The sequence below is a fragment of the Naegleria lovaniensis genome (assembly GCF_003324165.1).
Source record: "Naegleria lovaniensis strain ATCC 30569 chromosome Unknown tig059, whole genome shotgun sequence".
Lineage (NCBI taxonomy): Eukaryota > Heterolobosea > Eutetramitea > Acrasida > Naegleriidae > Naegleria > Naegleria lovaniensis.
In genome coordinates, this window is record NW_025407881.1 from 110193 (window position 1) to 131193 (window position 21001).

General features: G+C 35.3%; 14 protein-coding genes across 14 annotated transcripts; 6 read left to right on the forward strand and 8 right to left on the reverse strand.

The window, feature by feature from the left end:
- Window positions 1-306: 306 nt before the first annotated feature.
- Window positions 307-708, reverse strand: C9374_012797 (uncharacterized protein; the record flags this gene model as incomplete). Its single annotated transcript, XM_044688602.1, has 1 exon — window positions 307-708. One exon carries the CDS (start codon window positions 706-708, stop codon window positions 307-309), a length of 402 nt encoding a protein of 133 aa, XP_044542369.1.
- Window positions 709-1031: 323 nt separating this feature from the next.
- On the reverse strand, window positions 1032-1532 carry C9374_012798 (uncharacterized protein; the record flags this gene model as incomplete). The annotated part of the gene is made up of 1 exon (XM_044688605.1): window positions 1032-1532. One exon carries the CDS (start codon window positions 1530-1532, stop codon window positions 1032-1034), a length of 501 nt encoding a protein of 166 aa, XP_044542370.1.
- A 247-nt stretch (window positions 1533-1779) lies between these two features.
- Window positions 1780-4157, forward strand: C9374_012799 (uncharacterized protein; the record flags this gene model as incomplete). The annotated part of the gene is made up of 2 exons (XM_044688606.1): window positions 1780-3086; window positions 3140-4157. The coding sequence occupies 2 exons, from the start codon at window positions 1780-1782 to the stop codon at window positions 4155-4157; spliced, it is 2325 nt and encodes a 774-aa protein (XP_044542371.1).
- A 161-nt stretch (window positions 4158-4318) lies between these two features.
- On the forward strand, window positions 4319-8709 carry C9374_012800 (uncharacterized protein; the record flags this gene model as incomplete). The annotated part of the gene is made up of 2 exons (XM_044688607.1): window positions 4319-8506; window positions 8629-8709. The coding sequence occupies 2 exons, from the start codon at window positions 4319-4321 to the stop codon at window positions 8707-8709; spliced, it is 4269 nt and encodes a 1422-aa protein (XP_044542372.1).
- A 127-nt stretch (window positions 8710-8836) lies between these two features.
- On the reverse strand, window positions 8837-10036 carry C9374_012801 (uncharacterized protein; the record flags this gene model as incomplete). Its single annotated transcript, XM_044688608.1, has 1 exon — window positions 8837-10036. One exon carries the CDS (start codon window positions 10034-10036, stop codon window positions 8837-8839), a length of 1200 nt encoding a protein of 399 aa, XP_044542373.1.
- Window positions 10037-10084: 48 nt separating this feature from the next.
- On the reverse strand, window positions 10085-10754 carry C9374_012802 (uncharacterized protein; the record flags this gene model as incomplete). Its single annotated transcript, XM_044688609.1, has 2 exons — window positions 10085-10107; window positions 10157-10754. 2 exons carry the CDS (start codon window positions 10752-10754, stop codon window positions 10085-10087), a joined length of 621 nt encoding a protein of 206 aa, XP_044542374.1.
- Window positions 10755-10866: 112 nt separating this feature from the next.
- On the forward strand, window positions 10867-11493 carry C9374_012803 (uncharacterized protein; the record flags this gene model as incomplete). The annotated part of the gene is made up of 1 exon (XM_044688610.1): window positions 10867-11493. One exon carries the CDS (start codon window positions 10867-10869, stop codon window positions 11491-11493), a length of 627 nt encoding a protein of 208 aa, XP_044542375.1.
- A 10-nt stretch (window positions 11494-11503) lies between these two features.
- Window positions 11504-11929, reverse strand: C9374_012804 (uncharacterized protein; the record flags this gene model as incomplete). The annotated part of the gene is made up of 1 exon (XM_044688611.1): window positions 11504-11929. The coding sequence occupies one exon, from the start codon at window positions 11927-11929 to the stop codon at window positions 11504-11506; it is 426 nt and encodes a 141-aa protein (XP_044542376.1).
- A 40-nt stretch (window positions 11930-11969) lies between these two features.
- On the reverse strand, window positions 11970-12410 carry C9374_012805 (uncharacterized protein; the record flags this gene model as incomplete). Its single annotated transcript, XM_044688612.1, has 1 exon — window positions 11970-12410. One exon carries the CDS (start codon window positions 12408-12410, stop codon window positions 11970-11972), a length of 441 nt encoding a protein of 146 aa, XP_044542377.1.
- Window positions 12411-12492: 82 nt separating this feature from the next.
- Window positions 12493-13556, forward strand: C9374_012806 (uncharacterized protein; the record flags this gene model as incomplete). The annotated part of the gene is made up of 2 exons (XM_044688613.1): window positions 12493-13159; window positions 13225-13556. The coding sequence occupies 2 exons, from the start codon at window positions 12493-12495 to the stop codon at window positions 13554-13556; spliced, it is 999 nt and encodes a 332-aa protein (XP_044542378.1).
- Window positions 13557-13565: 9 nt separating this feature from the next.
- C9374_012807 (uncharacterized protein) lies at window positions 13566-15152 on the reverse strand (the record flags this gene model as incomplete). Its single annotated transcript, XM_044688614.1, has 1 exon — window positions 13566-15152. One exon carries the CDS (start codon window positions 15150-15152, stop codon window positions 13566-13568), a length of 1587 nt encoding a protein of 528 aa, XP_044542379.1.
- Window positions 15153-15359: 207 nt separating this feature from the next.
- C9374_012808 (uncharacterized protein) lies at window positions 15360-16359 on the forward strand (the record flags this gene model as incomplete). The annotated part of the gene is made up of 4 exons (XM_044688616.1): window positions 15360-15505; window positions 15773-15987; window positions 16048-16150; window positions 16200-16359. The coding sequence occupies 4 exons, from the start codon at window positions 15360-15362 to the stop codon at window positions 16357-16359; spliced, it is 624 nt and encodes a 207-aa protein (XP_044542380.1).
- A 42-nt stretch (window positions 16360-16401) lies between these two features.
- C9374_012809 (uncharacterized protein) lies at window positions 16402-19244 on the reverse strand (the record flags this gene model as incomplete). The annotated part of the gene is made up of 4 exons (XM_044688617.1): window positions 16402-18057; window positions 18115-18744; window positions 18822-18936; window positions 18979-19244. The coding sequence occupies 4 exons, from the start codon at window positions 19242-19244 to the stop codon at window positions 16402-16404; spliced, it is 2667 nt and encodes an 888-aa protein (XP_044542381.1).
- A 265-nt stretch (window positions 19245-19509) lies between these two features.
- Window positions 19510-20833, forward strand: C9374_012810 (uncharacterized protein; the record flags this gene model as incomplete). The annotated part of the gene is made up of 2 exons (XM_044688618.1): window positions 19510-19908; window positions 19985-20833. 2 exons carry the CDS (start codon window positions 19510-19512, stop codon window positions 20831-20833), a joined length of 1248 nt encoding a protein of 415 aa, XP_044542382.1.
- Window positions 20834-21001: the final 168 nt, after the last annotated feature.

A 21001-nucleotide genomic window follows, 5' to 3' on the forward strand; every position in this document is an offset into this window, starting at 1 on the left:
TGTATTTATTACAAATTGTGGATGTAATGGTTGGGCATGAATACAATGTGTATAAGGAAGAAAAGCCGGTAGAATTCTGTTGAATTGTGGTATCTGTTTTGCTATGAAATCTGTCATCTCGTCAAGCAAAACGAAAGTGAAAGAGAAAAATTGGAAAAGTGAAGGTAATAAAGTGATGTTAAACAGGCGTATGTTCAAAACCATGGATGAGACTTCTTGAGTGGGAGTAATGAGGATGTAATGAAAATGACAAGAGCACGGGATTTTGTCATCATCGGCCGACTATAATGGTGTGAGATTATGACATTATTGGTTTTTACAACCATTGCCTGGTGTTCCTGATGATGGTTTGACATCTTCTTTTGTTCTAGAAAGTTTCTTTCCTTCCAAAACATCTTGAGCCGAAGCTACAATTCCATCAAATTGGCCCACAGCAACTCCATGTCGAGCTAACTCAAGGGCCTTCTCCGCACCTTTCTCCTTATTGAACTGTATTACTGCCGAACTGAAGACTAAAGCATTGGCTTTGATCACATCAATAGAGGCAATTCCTCCGCTCACCTTTTCAAAGAATTCTCTGATTTGTTTTTCTTCGGCAACAAAAGGTAATTCAAAAACAACTATTGTTCGTTTCAAAATTTTTTCTCCTTCCTTTTCTTGTAGAATGTCTTCAAGTTTTTGTTTTATAAGATTTCTTGATGTAGACATGAAAGTGTGGGTTATAAATTGTCGAAAGATAGTATTATTTGATGATGATTAAATATCTTGATGGTTGTAATACCAATAAAATATTATATAATTCTTGTGTGTGAAAAGCAGCAGACTTCCGCTTCCGTAAAATTACTACACGTGCCGTTTCGAAGCAGGGATCAAAGTGTAAATGATGATGTGTCGAGTAAAATGGACAGTGTTTGCTGCGAGTTGTTGTTGTTATTGGATGATGATGGTTCCCAGTACCGAGAAATGACAGCACTCACTCGATGATGACTTAGTATTTTTTTGAAAAGAATAGACAAGTGACATTCCATGTGCTACCATTCTTCACTTTGCAACATCTTGTTACATTCCATAACCAATTGTTCGTGCTCATCGTGATGACAGTCGTATTCAAAGATGAACGGTTGATACCAAGAAATGGTTTTCAATGTACGTTTGGAATCTTGATGCTTTACTGATGCTTCTTCCCACTGTAAGCCTTCCATATTCCTGCTGTGCTCAACTCCGCTTTCAATTACAGCAGCTGCTGCTGGTGGGTGCGACTGGATTGTACAATTATTTACGTTGTTTGTTGTGCAACAAGTGATCAACAATGGCTCCTGTTTTATACTTGCCATACGAATGTTGGCTCTGGAAAACAGTACTTCATCTTCCTCTTGTTCTGAATCTGAAACATCTTTCGGAATGAAGGCTTTTCGCTTTTTCAAAGCAGAGAGAGATGAAGGAACTCCAACGAGAGGACTCTTTGGATTGGTGGTACCTGAAGATTTTAAAGGAGTTCTTGTAGCTTTGAGATGATCATTTGAAGAGGGCATGGATGTCAAATTTGAACTCATTAGCAACAGTAATAAGGAAGGAAGACTTTTTTTTAGTATTCGTAGTGGGAGAGGCTTTGCAGTTTGATACATAGCTATACACTTGAATGGCTTTAAAACACCCATTAGCTAATCAATTTGTTTTCAAACTGTATACACTTTCCTTTGAACTGGAAGCTTTTCATATTCTTTTTCAACAATAATATGTCTCAAAAAACTAGCCGTTACATTTAAAATTTGTTAAAAAATGTTTAGATCCAATGAACTCTCCAGCCCTTCTTCTCAGCTCTCGGAGCATCAACAGCTTTCACCACTTTACATGTCCTTTGGAGAAGATGAAAATGAGGACACATTGGATTTTTGTGATTCCCCTCTTTTGGATTTCAAAAGTAAAAACACTCTTTTTGCTGCCACCGATGATTCATCATCTTCATCACATTCTCAAGAGACTCATAGATCAAATGTCATCATTCCCGTAACATCTGAAAAGAAAAATGCTAGTAAAGGGACCAATCTATCATCACCATTAAAAAATCAAACGAAACCTTCAAAAAAGAAAATTAAAACAAATTCAAAAATTGTTGCTGTAAAAAAGAAAGTGGAATTTAAAGATCTTGAAAGCTCATCTGAAACAGATGATGAAAAGAAAGTTCCACAACCTCGCAAAAACCAAAAGTCTAATTCGTCCAACAATGTAAAGAAAAGTTTATCCAGACAGTTAAAAGAAATGATTCAAGAGGTGAAACAACGAGTTAGGCTTGAACAGAATTCCGACAATGATGATTTTCAAGTCAGTGAGGAAGAATATGTACTTCCACCTTTCAGTCAAGAGTTGATCAGTAGCGAGGAAGAAATCGAGGAAGAAAAGAAGAGAAAAAAGCCTCATCGAAAGAAACGTATATTCTCTGACATTCACTTTGTAGTGTCATCATCTTTGGTGGTCGAGAAAGATAAAGAGGCTCTCGATCGAATGATCAAAAAAGAGAATGGTACAATTATGAGACAATTATCTTCAGAGCTGATGGACACTTATTTGAACAAGAAAATTGTATTATTAAGTGAAAAGTCATCCACCAAACCTACCTTCTTAATTGCACTATTACTAGACATTCCTATTCTAAAGCCTCAATGGATATTTGATTGTTCCAATCAACATCGATTGATACTTGAAGATCCAGAGATTAAGAAATACCTTGTCGATAGAGGTTCATATCGATTGAGATCCGATCCCTCAATTCAGCATGTTGAACAACAAACATTCAACCAATCTCTCTTGTGTTGTAACATTGAACATAGAATTTTCTATGGATGTAAGGTGAAGATTATTGACAACTCGCAAGATCAATCTCTTATAGCAGGTTGGAGTGGAATATTAAAAGTAGGAGGAGCTACCATTGAACATAATTTGGAAAATCAAACCAACGAAGGATCTAATTTTATATTTGTGAAAGACGGCGATGAAGTATCATCAGACATTTGTGAAATGGCAACACAAAGAAGGTTACCAATTCTAGACAGAGAGAGTATTTTGAAAATCACAATTACATCCCAAAGGTAAGCATATCAATACGATAAGGTCATGGATGTTTTAACATAGCCTTGGAAAGAGAGTTTTCTTCAGAGCAAGTCATTAATTTTACACAATTATCGAAAACAATTGCCCATCCATCCCGATCGATCAACAGGACTGAAATTGTTGAGTCAATATCTCTTGTTGACTTGCAATGTTATGATATGTGTGAGGAAGTGATATATGATATTGAAGGATCTTTCTTCTTTAAGGAAGAACAAAATTGCTACTTGAAAACAAAATTTATTAGGATCAATCGAGATGGATCTAATGAAATTTATCGTTTACATGACATGGTATTGTTGAATGATCATAACGATGAGATTTTTTGTAGAATTGATTCTTTGTATTACGATTGCTCGTTTCCATCCATGACAGCCACTCAATATATCAATATTCCCAACTCTAAGGAACTTGTGGCTACAAGGCGAAGTATCAGCTCACCCATTTCTTTGATTCAGCACAAATTGCATCTATGTTCCAATTCGATGTCACAAGAATGTTGCTACATTGCCATGTACAATACACAGAACATAGATGAATCTCCACACACTAACATGTCCAAAGAAGATGCTTTGAATTCGATTGAAGACTTGAAAAATTTTTCATTTCAGTGGTTGGCTCCAGTCAAGATTTCTTTATTCAAGGATTACGTATCGATTTGTTCTTTGAAGTTTAGAGGTCAAATATTTCAAAAAGGTGATTTTGTAATTGTGAACACATTACATTCAAGCATTACAGGAAGAATCAAATCATTCAGAGATAGTGATACATCAAACTTTGCATTCCCTTCAAAAAAGTATCCTGTTTCCGAAGGATCAATGTTTATTGAAGTGTTTGTGAAAGGTCGTTTGGAAAGCCAACTAGTTCAAAGTCAACAACAAGGGTCTGTGCTCATTCCTACTCATGAAGTGATTTGTGTGAAGACTTATGATATTCGTCACATCCAACACGCAATAGCCATTGACTTGGATTCAACCATCTCCAATATGCCTAGTGTGAAAAGCTTGTTGTCACAGTGCCAAGCATGGCCACTCTTTTTCATCTCTTGTTAAATAGAAGCTACTACTACTACTGACACGTACCAGTGTGAACATGTCCTTTCCTCATTCAGAGTTTGAAAGTTGCGATTGTAACCTGCTTTCCATTTACCTTTTGATGAATTTTGTTTGTCAAAATATTGATTGTCATTCCAATCACTCCCCCATAAAAAATAATGACCCGAATTAGAGAGACAGGTGCATCGCTGTCATCCACGACCAACGATGGCACCTATCATGCTACAACCTCATCCAAGAGAAATACATTGGATTTAAGAGGTGTCATTGGAAAATTCAAAACAAATCCATCTTCTTCATCCTCTTCACATCAACACAATGGAAACTCTGTACTCAACCAAATCATTGCCGATGAACAAAATTTTCATTTACATCCAATTACAGAGCAAGAAGGAACTTCTTCGGAAGGGGTGAATGATTTGAGTTTTCCTGTTCCTCCAGGTCGATTCAAAGTTCAAATTTCCAACACAACAGCCATGGGTTTAAAACTCTTTTCGTCGGTTATATTGCGAGCAGATGTATCGTGTCAGTCATCGGGATCTTCCATCATGTCCAAAGATGATGATCAATTATGTAATTCAGATAATATTGAAAAAGGAGGTTCATGGAGTACATTAATTTCTACTCCAATGGACTCTCAACAATCCATCATTCGAGTTACATTGTTTTGTGAGCCACCCGATTCCAAGTGCAGTTACAAAATTACCATTCATCAAATATTTAATGTTCTTCATACGAAAGGCTTTGAACTCGGAAAGGGAGAAGAAAATGATTATAATTTTGAATTGCCAATGGGACAATATCATATTCTTGTTCATTCGGTGAATCAAATTCCTTTTCATTGTACTTACAAATTTGCAAATTCAACCAGTCATTCAGAAAAAGATATTACGGAATTGAAAATATTACCACAACCTATTGTGGCAATTATTGAGGAAGATACAGATCAAACCAATCTCACACAACCATTGAATGTGAAAGTTTCTGCTTTCAGTAACAAACCAGTGAAGGGAAGATTATTAATTTTGCAATCAATTGGAGCTATGGAACTCAAAAGAATGCTCGATAGTGAACAACGTGTCACAATTAATGAATACAAATCTCTCATTGATGACTGTTATACAGATAAGAATGTAGAATCTCTTACAGATTTAGAGACCATGCTCGGCGATTTATTAGAGAAAAAAGGTCTTCGCTATCAACCAATTCATTCCTATGTTCAAGCAATGAAAAAACATTTAATCGAATCTCAAGAGCTTGAAAAAGAAGTCAAAGAACTTGTGATGAATAAGAGCTTGAAATCATCTCAACTCGATCAAATGCAATCACAATTCAGAAAATTACGTCATTTAGTGGAAAAACACAAATTAGATACAAAAATTATTATTAATCTTTCAGAGGAAGAAAAAAAGGTCACACACTACAAAGAAATTCTGAAAAGGATTAAAGATTACACAAGTCGTCTGAAAGAATATGTGAATCAATATGATACGTCCACACTCGAAGCACTGTTACATGATATTTCAGAAGACACATATTTACAAGATGAATGTTGTGCGAGTATGGTTCATTCCATGATTGAAGAACCTGAATCCATTTTGAAAAAACTTAAAATTATTGATTCTGTAAAAGAAGATATTGAAAAGTACATGATGGATGAAGATCTTTCACAACTAGAGAAGATCAAGAAACAAATTGATACAACCTATGATTCCTATGAACGTAAATATATAGAAAAAGAATATACTCGGTTGGATGAATCAATCAAAAAGATCAAAACACGTTTACATGCTGAGAAAAAGTTAAGAGAAGCAATTCTCACCAAGCAAACACATAGAATAGGTTCAGATATCAAAGCATTTGAACCATACCTGAAAGGTACACAAATCTTGCGAGATGCAAAAAGAATCATGGAAGATCTACTCGATAATGGAGATGCAGATATTTCCAAATATGTCAATCAACAAGAAACCACTGTGCAGAACAGTGAAGATTTAAATCCGATCACTCGAATGAATGAGACCACAAGTGTCCAATCAGTGCCATTAGTATCAACACCATCAGTCATTACCAAAACTGTATCACACCAAGATCCTTTGAAATTACCTCTCGATCCTATGAAAGAGACCGATGTACTTTCAAAATTACTTCTCGAAGATGATGATTTAAGTGCGAGGGACCCAACAACCTCAAAAAGCTCACTAACGAATCCATCATCATCCAATCCAAAGAATACCTCAATAGAGTCCTCTCTCAATTCTATGGACAAGAAAAAAGACAACCTTTTAGATTCCATTCTTGCTGAGGAATATGATGATGATTATGAAGAGCAAACTACGACACCCATCGTGGCATCTTCTCCTTCAGCCCAAATTAGTAATTCTTCAATCTTTAACAACACATCATCCAACAACAACGAACCTTCAGTGATGATCTCGACGACTTTATCCAAAGCTCAGACACAAAGAACGTCGACGAGCTCACCCACACGAACCATTCCTAAAACCTCAAGCAAAATTTCCATACCAAAACGTAAGACCAAAAAAGCAACAACACCTACAACCACTTCGACCACTAGTATGAATGTACATCCAAACACGTCCAATAGTAGTAGTAGTAGTGGTAGTGATAAATCCATTGTTTCCACACCACAATCACCATTTTCACCTCCTCAGGAGCAAGTGGTGAATCTTAACAAATCTTCACTCACCATGACGACTCGTCAAACTCATAGCAAAGAAGAAGAAGAACTCTCAGATAGTGACATTGAAAACATTTCTGATGATGAGGATGATCCAACTCCACTTTCAAAACCAGTATCAGTTTCTCAAATCATGGGAGCTATTTATGGAGATGTGTTAACGGAAGAAGAAATTAAAAAGGGTCGAAATGAAACTCTTAGTAGTGCTCATTCAGGAGTGGACATTGAAAGAGCACCTACAAGTGGTGGTCAAGAAGCGAAACAACATTCGTATGATAACACGACAAGTAGCTCACAACAGCAACCTCCATATAGTTGCAACTCGGCAACTAGTAGTGAAATTACTACTACTGCCACTGCCACTACAAATGTGGTACAAGCTATTAACCACATGACCTCAGCTTTGAATAATAACAATCACATACAATCCAGTAGTACTGGCACAACCGTGCATACCAATCATCAGAGATCATCTTCCAATGTCATTGTGTTAAAACCAAATAAGCAGAAAGTGTGTGCTCCTTCCTCTTCTTTAACAGCACACTGGGAAACAGAGTTAAAACAGAAAGAATCTGTATTGTTAGAAAGATTTCAAAGTATGGTATCTAAACCCATTCACAACGTGCCAGATATCAACAACAAAGATGTTGTCAAATTAATTGCCAAACAACACAAAATATCTGAACATCCATTACTGAACCAATTGCACCATGAAATTTTGATATTAATTAACAGCAATGGTGGTGACATACAAAATAATGGAGTGATCACAATAACCAAATTTGATTATCATGTTGAACATGATATTGTATATAGCCCTGTCGTTGCATCAGGTAGAACTCTCTCACAACATACTGCACAACATTATGACAACTTTATTAAGACTCTCACAAATGTTTGCTTAAATAGAGCAAAGAAGAAATATTTTGGAATGTCAGAAAGAACATTCTATAACATCCTTCATGACTGTGTTTGTGATGAAAATGCCAATATTCAAGCGATTAATGATCCCAATTTGAGATATATGAATGTTCACAGAATTCATTTACTTTTAGAATATTTTAATTCGAAAAAGTTTGCACAAAAATACCAACAACAATATCAACAAACGAAAGATGTCACTCTCATGGAGTTCTTATTGGACATTGGTGAACTAGTAGATATATTCAACTACTTGTGTAAATATTGTAGCAATTACTTGAAGTCAATCTTTGAACCTACATCGATACTTGTAGACAGTACGCACAGAGACGAATTTCTTTCGATTGTAGAATTACTTTGCCAAATGAGCTTTAAACTAGGATATTCATCCAAGTCCAGGGATGTGTACAATATCAACACATATATTTTGGGAAGCGTCGAAAAAGTTCAGCATTTCATCAAAGTGGCAAGTGAAATTTCGAAGTTTGTAGATTCTAAAAAGGTATTGATGATTGAAGACCGAGTCTATTTAGCTAAATTTGCTCGAGGTAGTATTTGTCCTGCACTAGAAAACTTTTTCAAACAAGGCATCAAATTTCAATCAGTCATGAAAGGATACTATCACATTTGGAATGTCATTTTGGAGCTATATTATTACTTACAATTTCAATTACCAGATTTTGTGAAGTATCGGCTCAACCAAGCAATAGAAGAACAGCGAGCGGTAGATGTTTCCTCTTTGACCAACGAACAAGTTCACTACTTTGATTTTGTTCAGTATACCCTCATGATTTCCAAGTCCATACAAAGTGATGAATTGTTATTCGATCGACGTATACATTTCAGAACATGGATTTGCCTTGCACTCAATCATCACAAGTTGTACAGCTTCATTCGTTTATTATTCAAGAACCACCAGATCCTTAAACGATATTATCATCCGGAGGCTTCTGTATTTAACCCACACGTGCAAGAGGTCATTTTATCTCATGTGAATTCCCTTTGTGAAATTGATTTTGACATCAAGCTCGACCATCAAGAGATGTTTGTAAATCTATAATGATACAGATTGGTTCTTAATGTTGAATCTACTAATTTTCTTTGATACAAACATTGTCAGGTAATTGATATCTCTGTAGCTGACCAAAGACTCGATTTCAAATTTCAATGTTTTCATCTTTTCAAGCTCTGCATAAATCTGGAGAGCGTTCTTGCCGCCTCTGCTCTTTACGTCATGTTGGTGTCTGTCTAATAATTTAAGTTCTTGCTCAGTGACACTCTGGCAGTAAAAGCTGGGAAGATCCTTAATATCATCATACAACAACCCAATCCATTCTATTCTATCTCCCAATGTAGTGCTTTGTTGGATCGAATGCTTACTAAGCTCCACACTTCCATACTTGAATGTTGTTACTATTTGATATCCATGAATGTTGAAGTCACACAGAGCATAGATTTGAGCTTGAGGAAATTTGGATGATATTTGATGCAAAATATATCGTGTAATAATACTTGGATACCCACAGCCGGTAATGATGCAAATATTCCGCACCCATTTGAATATCTTATCCTCGACAAGCCTTCTAAATATCGCATCTTTTTCGACAATTAAGATGGTATCAACTTTACCAAAGAAGTCAATCGTAGGAAAATCGCCTGGAATTTGTTCCACCGTAGATGCCGTGAGATGATGGCAAGAAACCAGAGCATTACCTCTTCCGTCGTTGCTGTACAAAAAACCCTTGCTCATACAAATGATATTTAGGACAGATCGATCCACATTCAAAATGTCTCCAACACAACTTAGGTATCTATTGCATTGATTCTGATCTTTGAACGTCATGACATTCATATAGAACAACTCTCTTTGGGTGATCTTAATTCCTTGCTGTATCAGCTTAAAAATGTTGTTCATCAACAACCAAATAAAGTGGCTTTTTCGTTTTGGAGAAGTGCCGTGTCGTAATGAATAAGTTCCAGAAGCAGTTTTCAGTACATTGATGGGCTTGGTTTGAGATAAAGCTGTGGGTTGATCTTCAGTTTGGATTTCAGATCGGAACTTGTATTTGAAAAGCAGATCTTCCAAGGTCTTCTTTTCTTGAATGAGTTGTAAGAGAAATTCAACGACATGAGCTTCAATGAGCGCTATTAGCTCTTCTCTTGAAAGAATGTAATGAATTTGGCAAAGCCTTTCAATATCAAACAAATTCCAGTCCGTTGGCACTTCATCATTGAGGCTTGGTGTTTCATCCATTTTTTTCAGTTCAGTACAAGCCTTGAATCATAAAAAGGGATGCCCAATTTATTCAGTTTGGTATTTATAAACTATTCAAACAGTTGAAATGATCAAAAGAATGCATGACAAAATACTTACAGTGAGGATTATTTCGAAGTTTGGTTAAGAACTTTTGTAACCAAGTGTCAATACAATTTGTTGGAATTATTAACATATCTTTCATCTCTCCAGTTTGGAATTGAATTGGCTTTGTAAAACTAGCCATATAATTAAATAAATCTTTTGCAATAAACTGAACCAATTGTTGGACTTGATTTTGTTCTCTCTGTTGCTTTCCTTGAGCATTGAACGTTAAATTATTAATTGTATCCATTGGCTCTAGTGATATTCCGATAAATACGGCGTTCGAATCCGATTGTTGAAATGTAAAATCTTGAAACAATCCACTGGAAGAACTTGTGTTAAATGACAATGGCATGTGAATATGAGTGCTTTGCTTTTCCAAAGACAGAAAATCAACATATTCCCAATTTTGGGCATCTTTTGAAATATAAATTGTAAAACCGAATGGTTGGTAAGGTGGAGGAGCCATTGAAGCATTCGGTAAAATAAAAAGACTCATTTCCGATATTGATTGGCCATTGATCTTATCTACAACTTGAGCCATCCAACGATGCTCTCCAACAAGTTGAAAATCTGCAAAGCAGGGCCTTCCTGGAATGATGAGTCCGAACATTTTTTTTAATATTGTTGTGCTTGATCAAAAGTTTCCTTTGCTACAACGGAAGCACCAAATTCCGTTTGTTCCGAGGTGCAAGCTTAATACATTGCAAAGTCCAATCAAAAAAATGTCCACAAACAACAGGGCAACAGAAAAATTCACAGATGAAGAACGGGAAGAATATGTGACAAAATATCTCTCACTCATTGATCAATACATGAATATTTATAAAAATGATTTAATACCAAATATTAAAAGCGGTCATTTCAATATGGCTGCAACCCGACTGAACATGGGAGCTGAATTTTTAGGTTTGGAACGAATTCCAAATCAAGAAGATATTTTAAAATCAAAAATTCATTTAGATCCGAATACATTAGAAGTGATAGAATTTGAAAATGTTTCAAATCATTTTCAAACATCCTCTCAAAGATCTACGACGTTAGAGGATTTGAAACAAGACACTGATGATTCCTCATTGTCAGGTGTTCGGAAAAGAAAACCCAATAATCTGACGTCAACCACAGAAACTACAAATTCAGAATCATCATCAATTTCTGGATCAAAATTAAATGCCAGCGTCGAAGAGAATTTAAAAAGACACAATCCTATTTATTGGTTCGGAACTCTTCAACTATCGGAAGATCTGGTGCAAGCACAACTACATTTTGTCAATGCTGTGAAAAGTATTTTAGAATTAGGAAAAATTGTAAAGGAAATGAATGAATTGGATAAACAAAAGTACAGATATTGAATGGAAGAAATTATGGGAAAATCTGTACTAGTATTTCATTTCCAGTTTTTCTGTCAATGACCATCTCATAAAACTCATTTGCAAAATCTCCATCTTGATCCATGTAATATGGTTGCTTGCCAATTCGGTATTCTTTGACGTCCTGCGAGGTTAATGGAATATTACGATATTTGTGTAATAAGTGTTCTAATTGATCCATGCTTTTAACTTCTCGAAATGCTTCTTTTAGTGTAGCAGACTGATGTTTCTTATTTGAAAATTTTGTAGAAAGTGTTGAAGTATCAAGCTTCGGAAATAAATGAAGTATGAGAGAATGCAATCTTGATAGGTGTTTTGACGAAATCCAATGAAATCTAGTTGGCCATGATGATACATTGATGCTATATTCATCATTGCGAATTGGTATTGAATCAAACTCCTTGCCTTTCAACAACATTTTTTTTAATAATTAAAATCATTCGTTGATGGTGAACGAATTACTCCATGGGATTCAGAATATTGCGATATAATTTTCCATCTCGCTCATTTCTTTCTGATTGCACTACTATGGAGCATTTAAACAATTCCGAGCCATCATTGCTATTGCGAAGAGAGGCCACAAGTGAGCCTACATTATTCAATAAGATCATTGGAATGTTTTCAAGAGGAAGTTTGTGAACGGAATATTTAAATTGTTCAAACTCAGTTGATGATGCTCTATAATCAAACACATTACTTTTCCCCACAGGAACAATTTGTTTGCTGTTGGCTAAATCTACAACATAATAAATATTCCAATAAACTTGTTTCAAATCTTGCAACACTCGGAATGTGAATGATAAATCTAGTCCATCCTCAAGCAGGGATTGGAAAGGAATTAATGATGATTGGGTAGAGTTATCAAAAATCGTAACAGAATGTAGATCTAGTAGGCTCATGCAATTTTTTGTTGCAGTCTCTGAAATAATTTGTGGTGTTTTTAAATTTGAATAACGGTCAAAAACTCGAAAAAAATAAAACATGACGAAAGTGATAAGAACCACCCCCATCGATCGGTCCAAGAGAACTGCTGTCAAGGGGGATGTTGTCGATGAGATCAACATCATTCATGGAAAGAGAAAACGAAAATTGAGTCTCAATTTTTCGGACTTGATATCTTCGGAAGTCGTCTCCAAGCCGAAATCGTCTCCGAAACAAACCAAAACAAAGAAAAAGCAGAAGGAATTATCTGACAGTGAGGCGGATGAGGAAAATCCAGTTATTTATTTAAACACTGGAAAGAGTAAATTTGAAGTTGTGGATATGTTTGATGACGAGAGCAAGGATAACGAAACTACAGAAGAGGAGAATTTATTCAGTCAAGAAGTTGTGGAAGATCAATCGAGCAAAAAGAAAACAAAAAAATATAACAAGAAGTCAACCAAGCGAACCAAAGAGACAAGCTCTAAAAAGAAGGAAAAGAAACCAATCTTTGTTGAAGAATTACCACCACAAAAGCATTCTGAATTACCTTTTGAGCCTTTGCAATACTTTTCTAAAAACATTGTAGAACATGTGAAGAAATTAGGTGGCACTTTCCCAACAACTTACAATAGAAACCATCCTTTTATTTATGGAGATCGAACGTATGAACGTTTTGATGAGTCTTTGAGGTTATTCACTTGTATTCAGTGGAACAATCATTTATGTAAGTATTTGCACACCTTTTCACAATGAATGACATTTATGTTGAACATGATGTGAAACACACAGACAAGAGTACTATCTCCAGTGCAATCTTTGGATTAGAATTTTTACTGTTTGTCATGGATGAACAAGACATGACTCATTATGATTTTATTCAAGATCGTAATAGCGAAATTGCTCTTATTGGTGATGCAACTGATACAATTATTGCTGCTGACGTTTTGCCCACAGTTCCTTGCAGTAGCAGTGAGAAGGGAGACTTTTTATTGTACCTAATTTTTGATGACCAAAAGCATGCAGCTCCTAAAGGTGTTTACCTCTCAACATTTTTAGAATCTCTTAGTATTGATACAACTGAGTATTCAGAGACAGATCGAGATAACTTCACACAAAATTAAACATGTAAATTATAATACTGCAGCAACGTTATTCAAATCATTTTGGAAAATGTCAAAGTAGTGACTGCATCCATGATCTTTGAGATAATTTTTGATTGACTCCTCAGTTTCAAATTGTTGAAATTTAAAATATTGGAAATTACGCTTGAGAATTGTTCCTTTCCATAATAATTTAGCAGAGTCAGGTTCAGACCTATCAATGTTTGATTCCTCTTCAGAGGTTTCCCTTTTGGTCCAATCAATTCGATTCAATAAAACATGGTCATAAGCTTTGAGACTTTTTTTTCCTCCCTCAGCAATCAACAATATTCTTTTCTTGTCATTGTTCTGATTTGCACATGAAAGTACTGCTCCTGTAACACCCTTCTCTTTTGCTGTGTTAATTTTAAACCTAGTTTGAGGATGTGCCAAGTTTGGTATTGAATAAAGAGCTACAATCAATTCATATTCTGCATCTTCATTGATTTTCCTTATTTTTCTCTCACGTTTTTCCTCCTTTGTAAGTTTTTGAGCTTCCATTCTCTCCTCATGTGCTTTTACTCTCTCTGCAATTTCCCTCTTAATACGCATTTCCAATTCAGTAGGGTCCTCTCCAGAACCCAAAAGAGCTTTCATATAATTTCCCATGTTCGCTTTGGGAGGAGGAGGTGGAATCAGACCTAATTTAATTTTTCTCTGCTTTTCTTTTTCTCTTTGAATTCTTTGCTGTGTTCGCATTTTCTTTTGTTCCTTTTTAGTTAACATTAAAGGCAATGGGCCAATCTCGACTTTTTTCTTGAGCGGTTCAACAATGACAGGATGTTCTACAAAATTGTGTTTGACCATTTTTTCCTTAATTTTAAATATACTTGATTCTGTGTCATAATCTCTCTCATAGGGATCAATAGATGAATCTACTCGCGAATCATCTCCTTTTTTAAAGCTTTTCAATATTCTTTTATCCCACCAAAAAGCATCAGGTATGGTTGATTCATAGTCTTCCACTCTTCTACACCCTAACATTAAATGTAGCTCTCCAATTTCTTTTTCTTCTTGTATGAGACGCTCTCTTTCTTGTTCTTTTTGTATCCGATCTTGTTCTTTTTTTTCTGCTTCTAACTGTTGTTTAAGAAGAGCCTTTTGGCGCTCTTCTTCTTCTAACTCTCTCATAATTCTTGCTTTTTCAATAAATTCTCCTTTTTCATGAAATTCAAGACCTCTTTTTCGTTTTTTCCGATCTGCAGATGGTAATCCTAAAGAGGGGTCATAAATTTCTTGTTTTTTAATACTTGGAGGTTTTTCAATTTTCAATGCATTTTCTTTTTTTTCCTTTTGTCTTCTTTGATTGATTTTTGTTGTTACAACAGTTTTTCGTGATTGAATGATTTTACCAGTTTCATCTACCAAATTACCAAATTCATCCATGATCACTGCTGAATACGACGTGGGAGCATTTGATGATGTTGTTGAATCCCGAGATGATATTTCTCCATCAGCATGATCGTTTGTCGCGGAAAAAGATTTTTCGGCACTACCATCAACTTGGTGTGATTTACCATCCGAGGATGATGATGAACTGCTCATTGGCTTGCCTCTTCCTCGTCCAGCAAGAAACATTTTTTTTTTAAAGTTGACTTTTAATTCATCTTCAATCACTCACCATGAAAGCTAACAAAAGAAACTGTTCATAATTGAGAATACCACCACCTGATTCTCAACGTTCATTCCAACCAATATCCAAAACAATTCTCTCTGTTCATATTCCAAAAAAATACTCCAACGGTTGTCTCCTTTTCGAAAAAAACGAATACAAACTGAATCTCGATGCCTATCAAATATTTTCTCGTTACCGATGGTGCCGATGTTGTTGCTGAAGCACCAACTCAGCAAAAACTCAGAATGATTCTCATGGATAAAGTTGTACCCAAGTTGGAGAGAACAAATCATAAGAGAGTATTGACCAATGATGAGTATGTGTCTATTGTTACTTTCAACTGTGATGATATATTTTGTGTATTGATTACATGCCTGTATGGTGTTTGGATTTCATCGTTACCCAATCATAATAATAATTTGTGTCAACCAAATCTTCATTGTATTCGTTCTCTATCGGGCTATTATCGACCTAAAATTATGATGATTGGAAATGATGCGTCAAACTGAATCATCAACACGATCACAAACAATGCCAATTACTTTCAATGTTGTCATAATTTACATAATTCATCATTTCATAGTAACAATATTTATGTAAAATACAGTGGAAGATATTATTACTTTTGTATCGCAACCCAAGAAATCAAACAAAGAGTTTGTTGGAACTTGATCGATGAAGTTGAAAATGAAACATTGAAAAATAATTTGGACAAAAGTCTTTTGAAGGAAAAGCTAAAGTTCTACAACAATCCCGATAATGACAAAATTCAAAAGTTACAAAACGAGATTGATAGGGGTATGTTATACATTTGAAATAGAATCTTAACACTTTTGAATCACTCTACTTCTCAAACAGTTCGTGATGTCATGGTAGAAAACGTTGATAAAATCTTGGCTAATCAAGAAACTATGAATGGTTTAATTGAAACCACAGAGGAACTCGCTCAACAAGGTGAAGAGTAAGTAGTTTGTTCATTCCCTTGTGATGTGACCTGTCACACTTTATAGATTCCAAAGAGGAGGAAGAAAGTTGAAGTGGAGCATGAGAAAACGTTTAATTATCATCATTGTTATCATTATCATGGTCGTTTCAATCATCCTTGCAATTATCATTATTATTTTGATCGCCTATTTCGCTCCAAGAGCAAACAACGGTAACAACAAATAAACCATTTGCTTCTTATTGTTTCACAGTATTTCTCGTTGTTTTTTATACCAGTCGTTGATTGTTGTTGGTTTTGTTTGGGTGATCTAACTCCTTGACAATTAATCTAATGACATCTTCAATTCTCCTCACCACGCTAAAGTCAACACTTTCAGTGTTAAAGTTTTTCAATACTTCTCTCAGCTCGTCATGTAAATATTTAATGTCTTCTGCTCTAGCTCCAAGATCTGGCAACTTCTCACACAAATCATAATTATGTACCAGGTAAGCCATTAACTCTCCAAGCAACGTATCAAGTACGCTCAAATAGCTCACCGTTTTGGCCTCTCTCAAATAATGATCTTCCTTGTTGGTTTGAATTTCAGAAGCCAAATTGTGAAAATCGAGAGCCAATTTAACATTTCTTGATTCAATCTCTTGACGAGAACGTTCACAATCCTCTAACTGTTTGCGTATAGAGTCCATTTCCATTGCATGTGATTCTGTCAAGTCTTTAATGTTACCTTGAGCTCTTTCTAATTTCTTGTTCAAGGTTTCAACTTTTTTTTCAAGCTCACTACGTTGAGACTCTTCCATCTGCGACGAGGTCATGTGATTCTGAATCATCTCACGTTTCTCATTTTCCAGTGAATGTAATTTCTTTTTAAGGTCAGAAATTTCTTGGTCTTGTGAGGAAATTGTGGATTGTCGTTGTTTCTCTTGCTCTTCATGTGTCGCTTTGAGACATACATTTTCATTTTCCAAGTCAGAGATTTTCTTTTTCAGTTGCAATTCATTCTCTATCAGGATTGAATTTTCTTTTTGCAACCCAGAAATTTGTTTGCGCAATTGTTCAGTATCATCTTCATAGTCGTTCTGTAATTTGTCGGATTTTTGTAGGACTTGTTGATATTTCTCAATGGTCTGTTTGTGTTCATTTTGGAGTGATTCGTACTGCTCTTCCATTAAAGTTTGCTTCTCTGTCATTGTTGAGATTTGTTTTCGTAACATGTTTAACTGAGTTTCATAATCTGAAATACTGGACCTTAAAGTTTCATTCTCTTTGAGTGTAGAATTTTGTTCTTTCTCTATGCTTGTTATCTTTGTTTGTAGATTTTGAATTTCCATCTCCAAATTGTGTTTGTTTCGTATTTCCAACTCTAGTTTGTAGTTGTCATGTTTGAAACGATCAATCTCAGATTTTAATGAATCTACTTCCATGGTTAGATTTTGAATTTCTGTCACGCTCTCCAAGTAATCTTGTTCAAAGTTCTTTTTCTCGCTCTCGTCAATGTTATCTTTGCTTGATTTTATCTGTTCAATCGAGGATAGCGTTTTAAAAGTGAGCATGGAATAGTATGATATTTGCTCCATTTCTGGAGATGAGTACTTGATCCTATATTGTTCATAGAGAGTGTTATATTTGATAATTGTAGAATTGAATTCTGACTCTGAGAGTACAATATCTGGTGTTTGATTACATTGTTGTTCCATCTCTTGCACACGATGACTCAGTTGAGGAACTAGAGAGCATAGATATCGATAAGCATGCGTTTTTTCAAAATCTTTGATCATGGCTGTGAATGAGGACCTCCTTTCATTCTCCTGTCTGATGAGTTTATTCAGCTCATCAATGGTTGTTTGGAGTCTTCCACAAAATAAATTTCGTTGATGCAATTCTAGAAGAGTCAAATTATAAATATCATCCATATGGTCCATCGCCTTGTCAAAAAAATCAGTCCAATTTTTGTAAACAATAATGATCACCACAGCACTTACCTTAAATCGAGGATAAAAATGGGATAAAATACTCTGAGTGTGACTCAGTTTGGATAAATTCAAAAATTGTTGATAAACGTCTGACATTAGTATAGTGTTCAATGTACTTCGCAGCTCTATGATACAGTTCATCCATTTGTCAGGATCATCTCGTGTAGCAGTCATTTCTAAAAACAAATTTTCAATTTTGTCTGTGTTCAAGGAAATGCCAAAAGAGATCTTATTCAACTCTTCCAATCTTGGATTAAATTTTTCTATAAATGTTTTCATTTGCTCTTGTACATTATTGAAATGTTCGTTAAGTGATTTTGGGTGTCCCATATTTGTAATATTGTTATTCACATAAATATTTTTCAATTTAGAGAGATTCATTTTCGTTAGTTCAGGAATTCTCTTCTTAATGGACTCAGTGATTTCTTGAGCCTTGTCTTTCATGGAATTAAAATATTTCACTATTGCTTGAATAGCGTCGTATTGTTTCATGCAACAATCTAACAAATCTTGAAATAATCGTTGTTCATCATGGGTGATACTCTTTTTTGATTGCTCCTTGATTTCCATACATTCTTTGAGAGTTGTATCTAACCAATTCTTGGCGATAAACACAAATAACTGATCACTATTTTTAAACTGAATCCATGAGGAATGATTAAATGGACGAATTGTTCAGACAATTTGTCGTGATCATCCTTGTCACAACAACTTACCATTTCCGAGCACATGGAGTCGTTTTTCAGTTTCTTTCCATTTCTATCAATGATTAACACCACATCGGAATGAACATTAAGAGTCCTTGCGACAAAATCAATCACGTCAATACCTCTAAAGCAATTATGATACTTGTGTATTCAAGAAAAATCCTACCTCTTGAAAATGGGTTCTAGAGAGTCATTATTTTCAATGATTGAACCTGAATTTGCCAAATATATTCCAATTTGATTTAAAGAAGTTTCACTTTCACTATTAGCCAAATCGCAACTGCTGTTGGAACTATTACTCATCCCAGAGGAATAACATGACGGAGGAGAAGTTTCGGAAACGGGTGATTTGAATCTAATAGAGGAGGAGGACCTTCGTTTTGATGAAGGTGTTCCTGTTCTTGGTTGGTTGTTGTCATTATCGTGAATCATTTTGCTCTTGCAACGATTTCAAATAAAAGGCTTTGATGATCACGTTGAAAATACAAGAAGCGTCAATCGCTGGAGATGGTGTATGATTTTTTTTAGAATGTTGCAAAGTGCCAATCGAATTCACATTCTCTTTCGAACCAGATGATTTTCAGCAAGCCAAGTAGAAACTCTCCTACTCGTCCCAAGCACCACACTCTCTCTAACATTACCTGCACTTGCAAAGGAAACCTCTTTTGAACACGAACCCAAAACCAACATCAAAAAAATGAAAAAAACAGCTCTCGCTTCTCAAAAGTTGTTTGGGAATTGTTCTTTGTTTGCAACAACAAAACCATCATCAACCTACCCCTTCTTGCCCCAACATCATTACAGTACAGAAACAAGTGCATGGTTTTCTCAGTGCATCACTCTTCAGAGAAAACCTGTTCGGATCATTGTTTCAAATTCCAACGATCCCTATTTCAATTTAGCCACCGAAGATTATTTGTTTGTTGATGAGGCGAGTAAACAAGTTGAAACGTTGTTTTTGTGGAGAAATGATAGGACTGTGGTGATTGGAAAACATCAAAATCCCTATAAAGAATGTAATATTTCAAAGATGAACCTAGATGGAGTCAATCTAGTTCGACGACGATCGGGTGGTGGAGCAGTTTATCAAGATTTAGTAAGTATTAATTGAGGACTAGATAATAAAATAGATCCACTCTCAATGAACCATTCGATTTTATCACTTTTAATAGGGAAATAGTATTTTTACTTTTATTTCTCCAAAAGAAGATTATTCAAAAGAATTAAATTTTCAAATTTTGATGGACGCACTTAAACATGGTTTCAACATTCAAAGTGAACTCAGTGGAAGAAATGATTTAATTTTGTCTGAGTGCAAAAGAAAAATTAGTGGATCTGCGTTCAAGCAAGGAAAAGATGTTTGTGTACATCATGGTACCATGTTACTCAATCTTGACGTGAACGCATTACAAAATTATTTAACTCCACACAAACTAAAGTTATTGAGTAAGGGAGTAGCTAGCGTTGCAAGTAGAGTTTGCAATTTAACAACAATTTCTTCAAACATTTCTCACGAATCTCTTAATACATCAATCATTCGTGAATTTTGTAAGAGGCATGATTTTGATCGCCAAGTTGAAGTAGAGGCCATTGATCATAGCTCTTTTGCAAGTAACAATGGATGGAAAGATTTTTACAAACAATTAAGCGATCCAGAATGGAATTATGGTACGACACCAGATTTTACATACAATATCGAAACCAAATTTGATTGGGGACTTGTTGATCTTCATATTGATTACAAATCAGGGAAAATTTCGTCTGTAAAAATGTTCAGCGATTCTCTCTTTCCAGTACTTGTGGAATCCGTTGAGGAAGGTCTCGTTTCACAAGAATTTTCAATGAATGGAATCAAGTTATTCGAGTCGTGGATGCTGGATGTGAAAATACTTCTCTTCCTAACATTGATGACGCATCCAAGCAATTATTACAAACGTACACCACCCAACTTTGTGCATGGATGTGTATTGCTCTATTTCAATAAGATCTCTGCCATCTCTGTTGAATTGGCGTTTGAATAAAGCGAAAAATTGGCTGTCACTTGTCCAAGCATCATAAAAAAATTTCTCTTCTTCACCATCATCATGAGTGTATTGCCCCAACCCGCTGTAGAATCCAAGCACCACAAGAGTGGTCAACGGCTCAATATCATGAAAGAAATCCTCGACACCGAGAAGAATTATTTAACG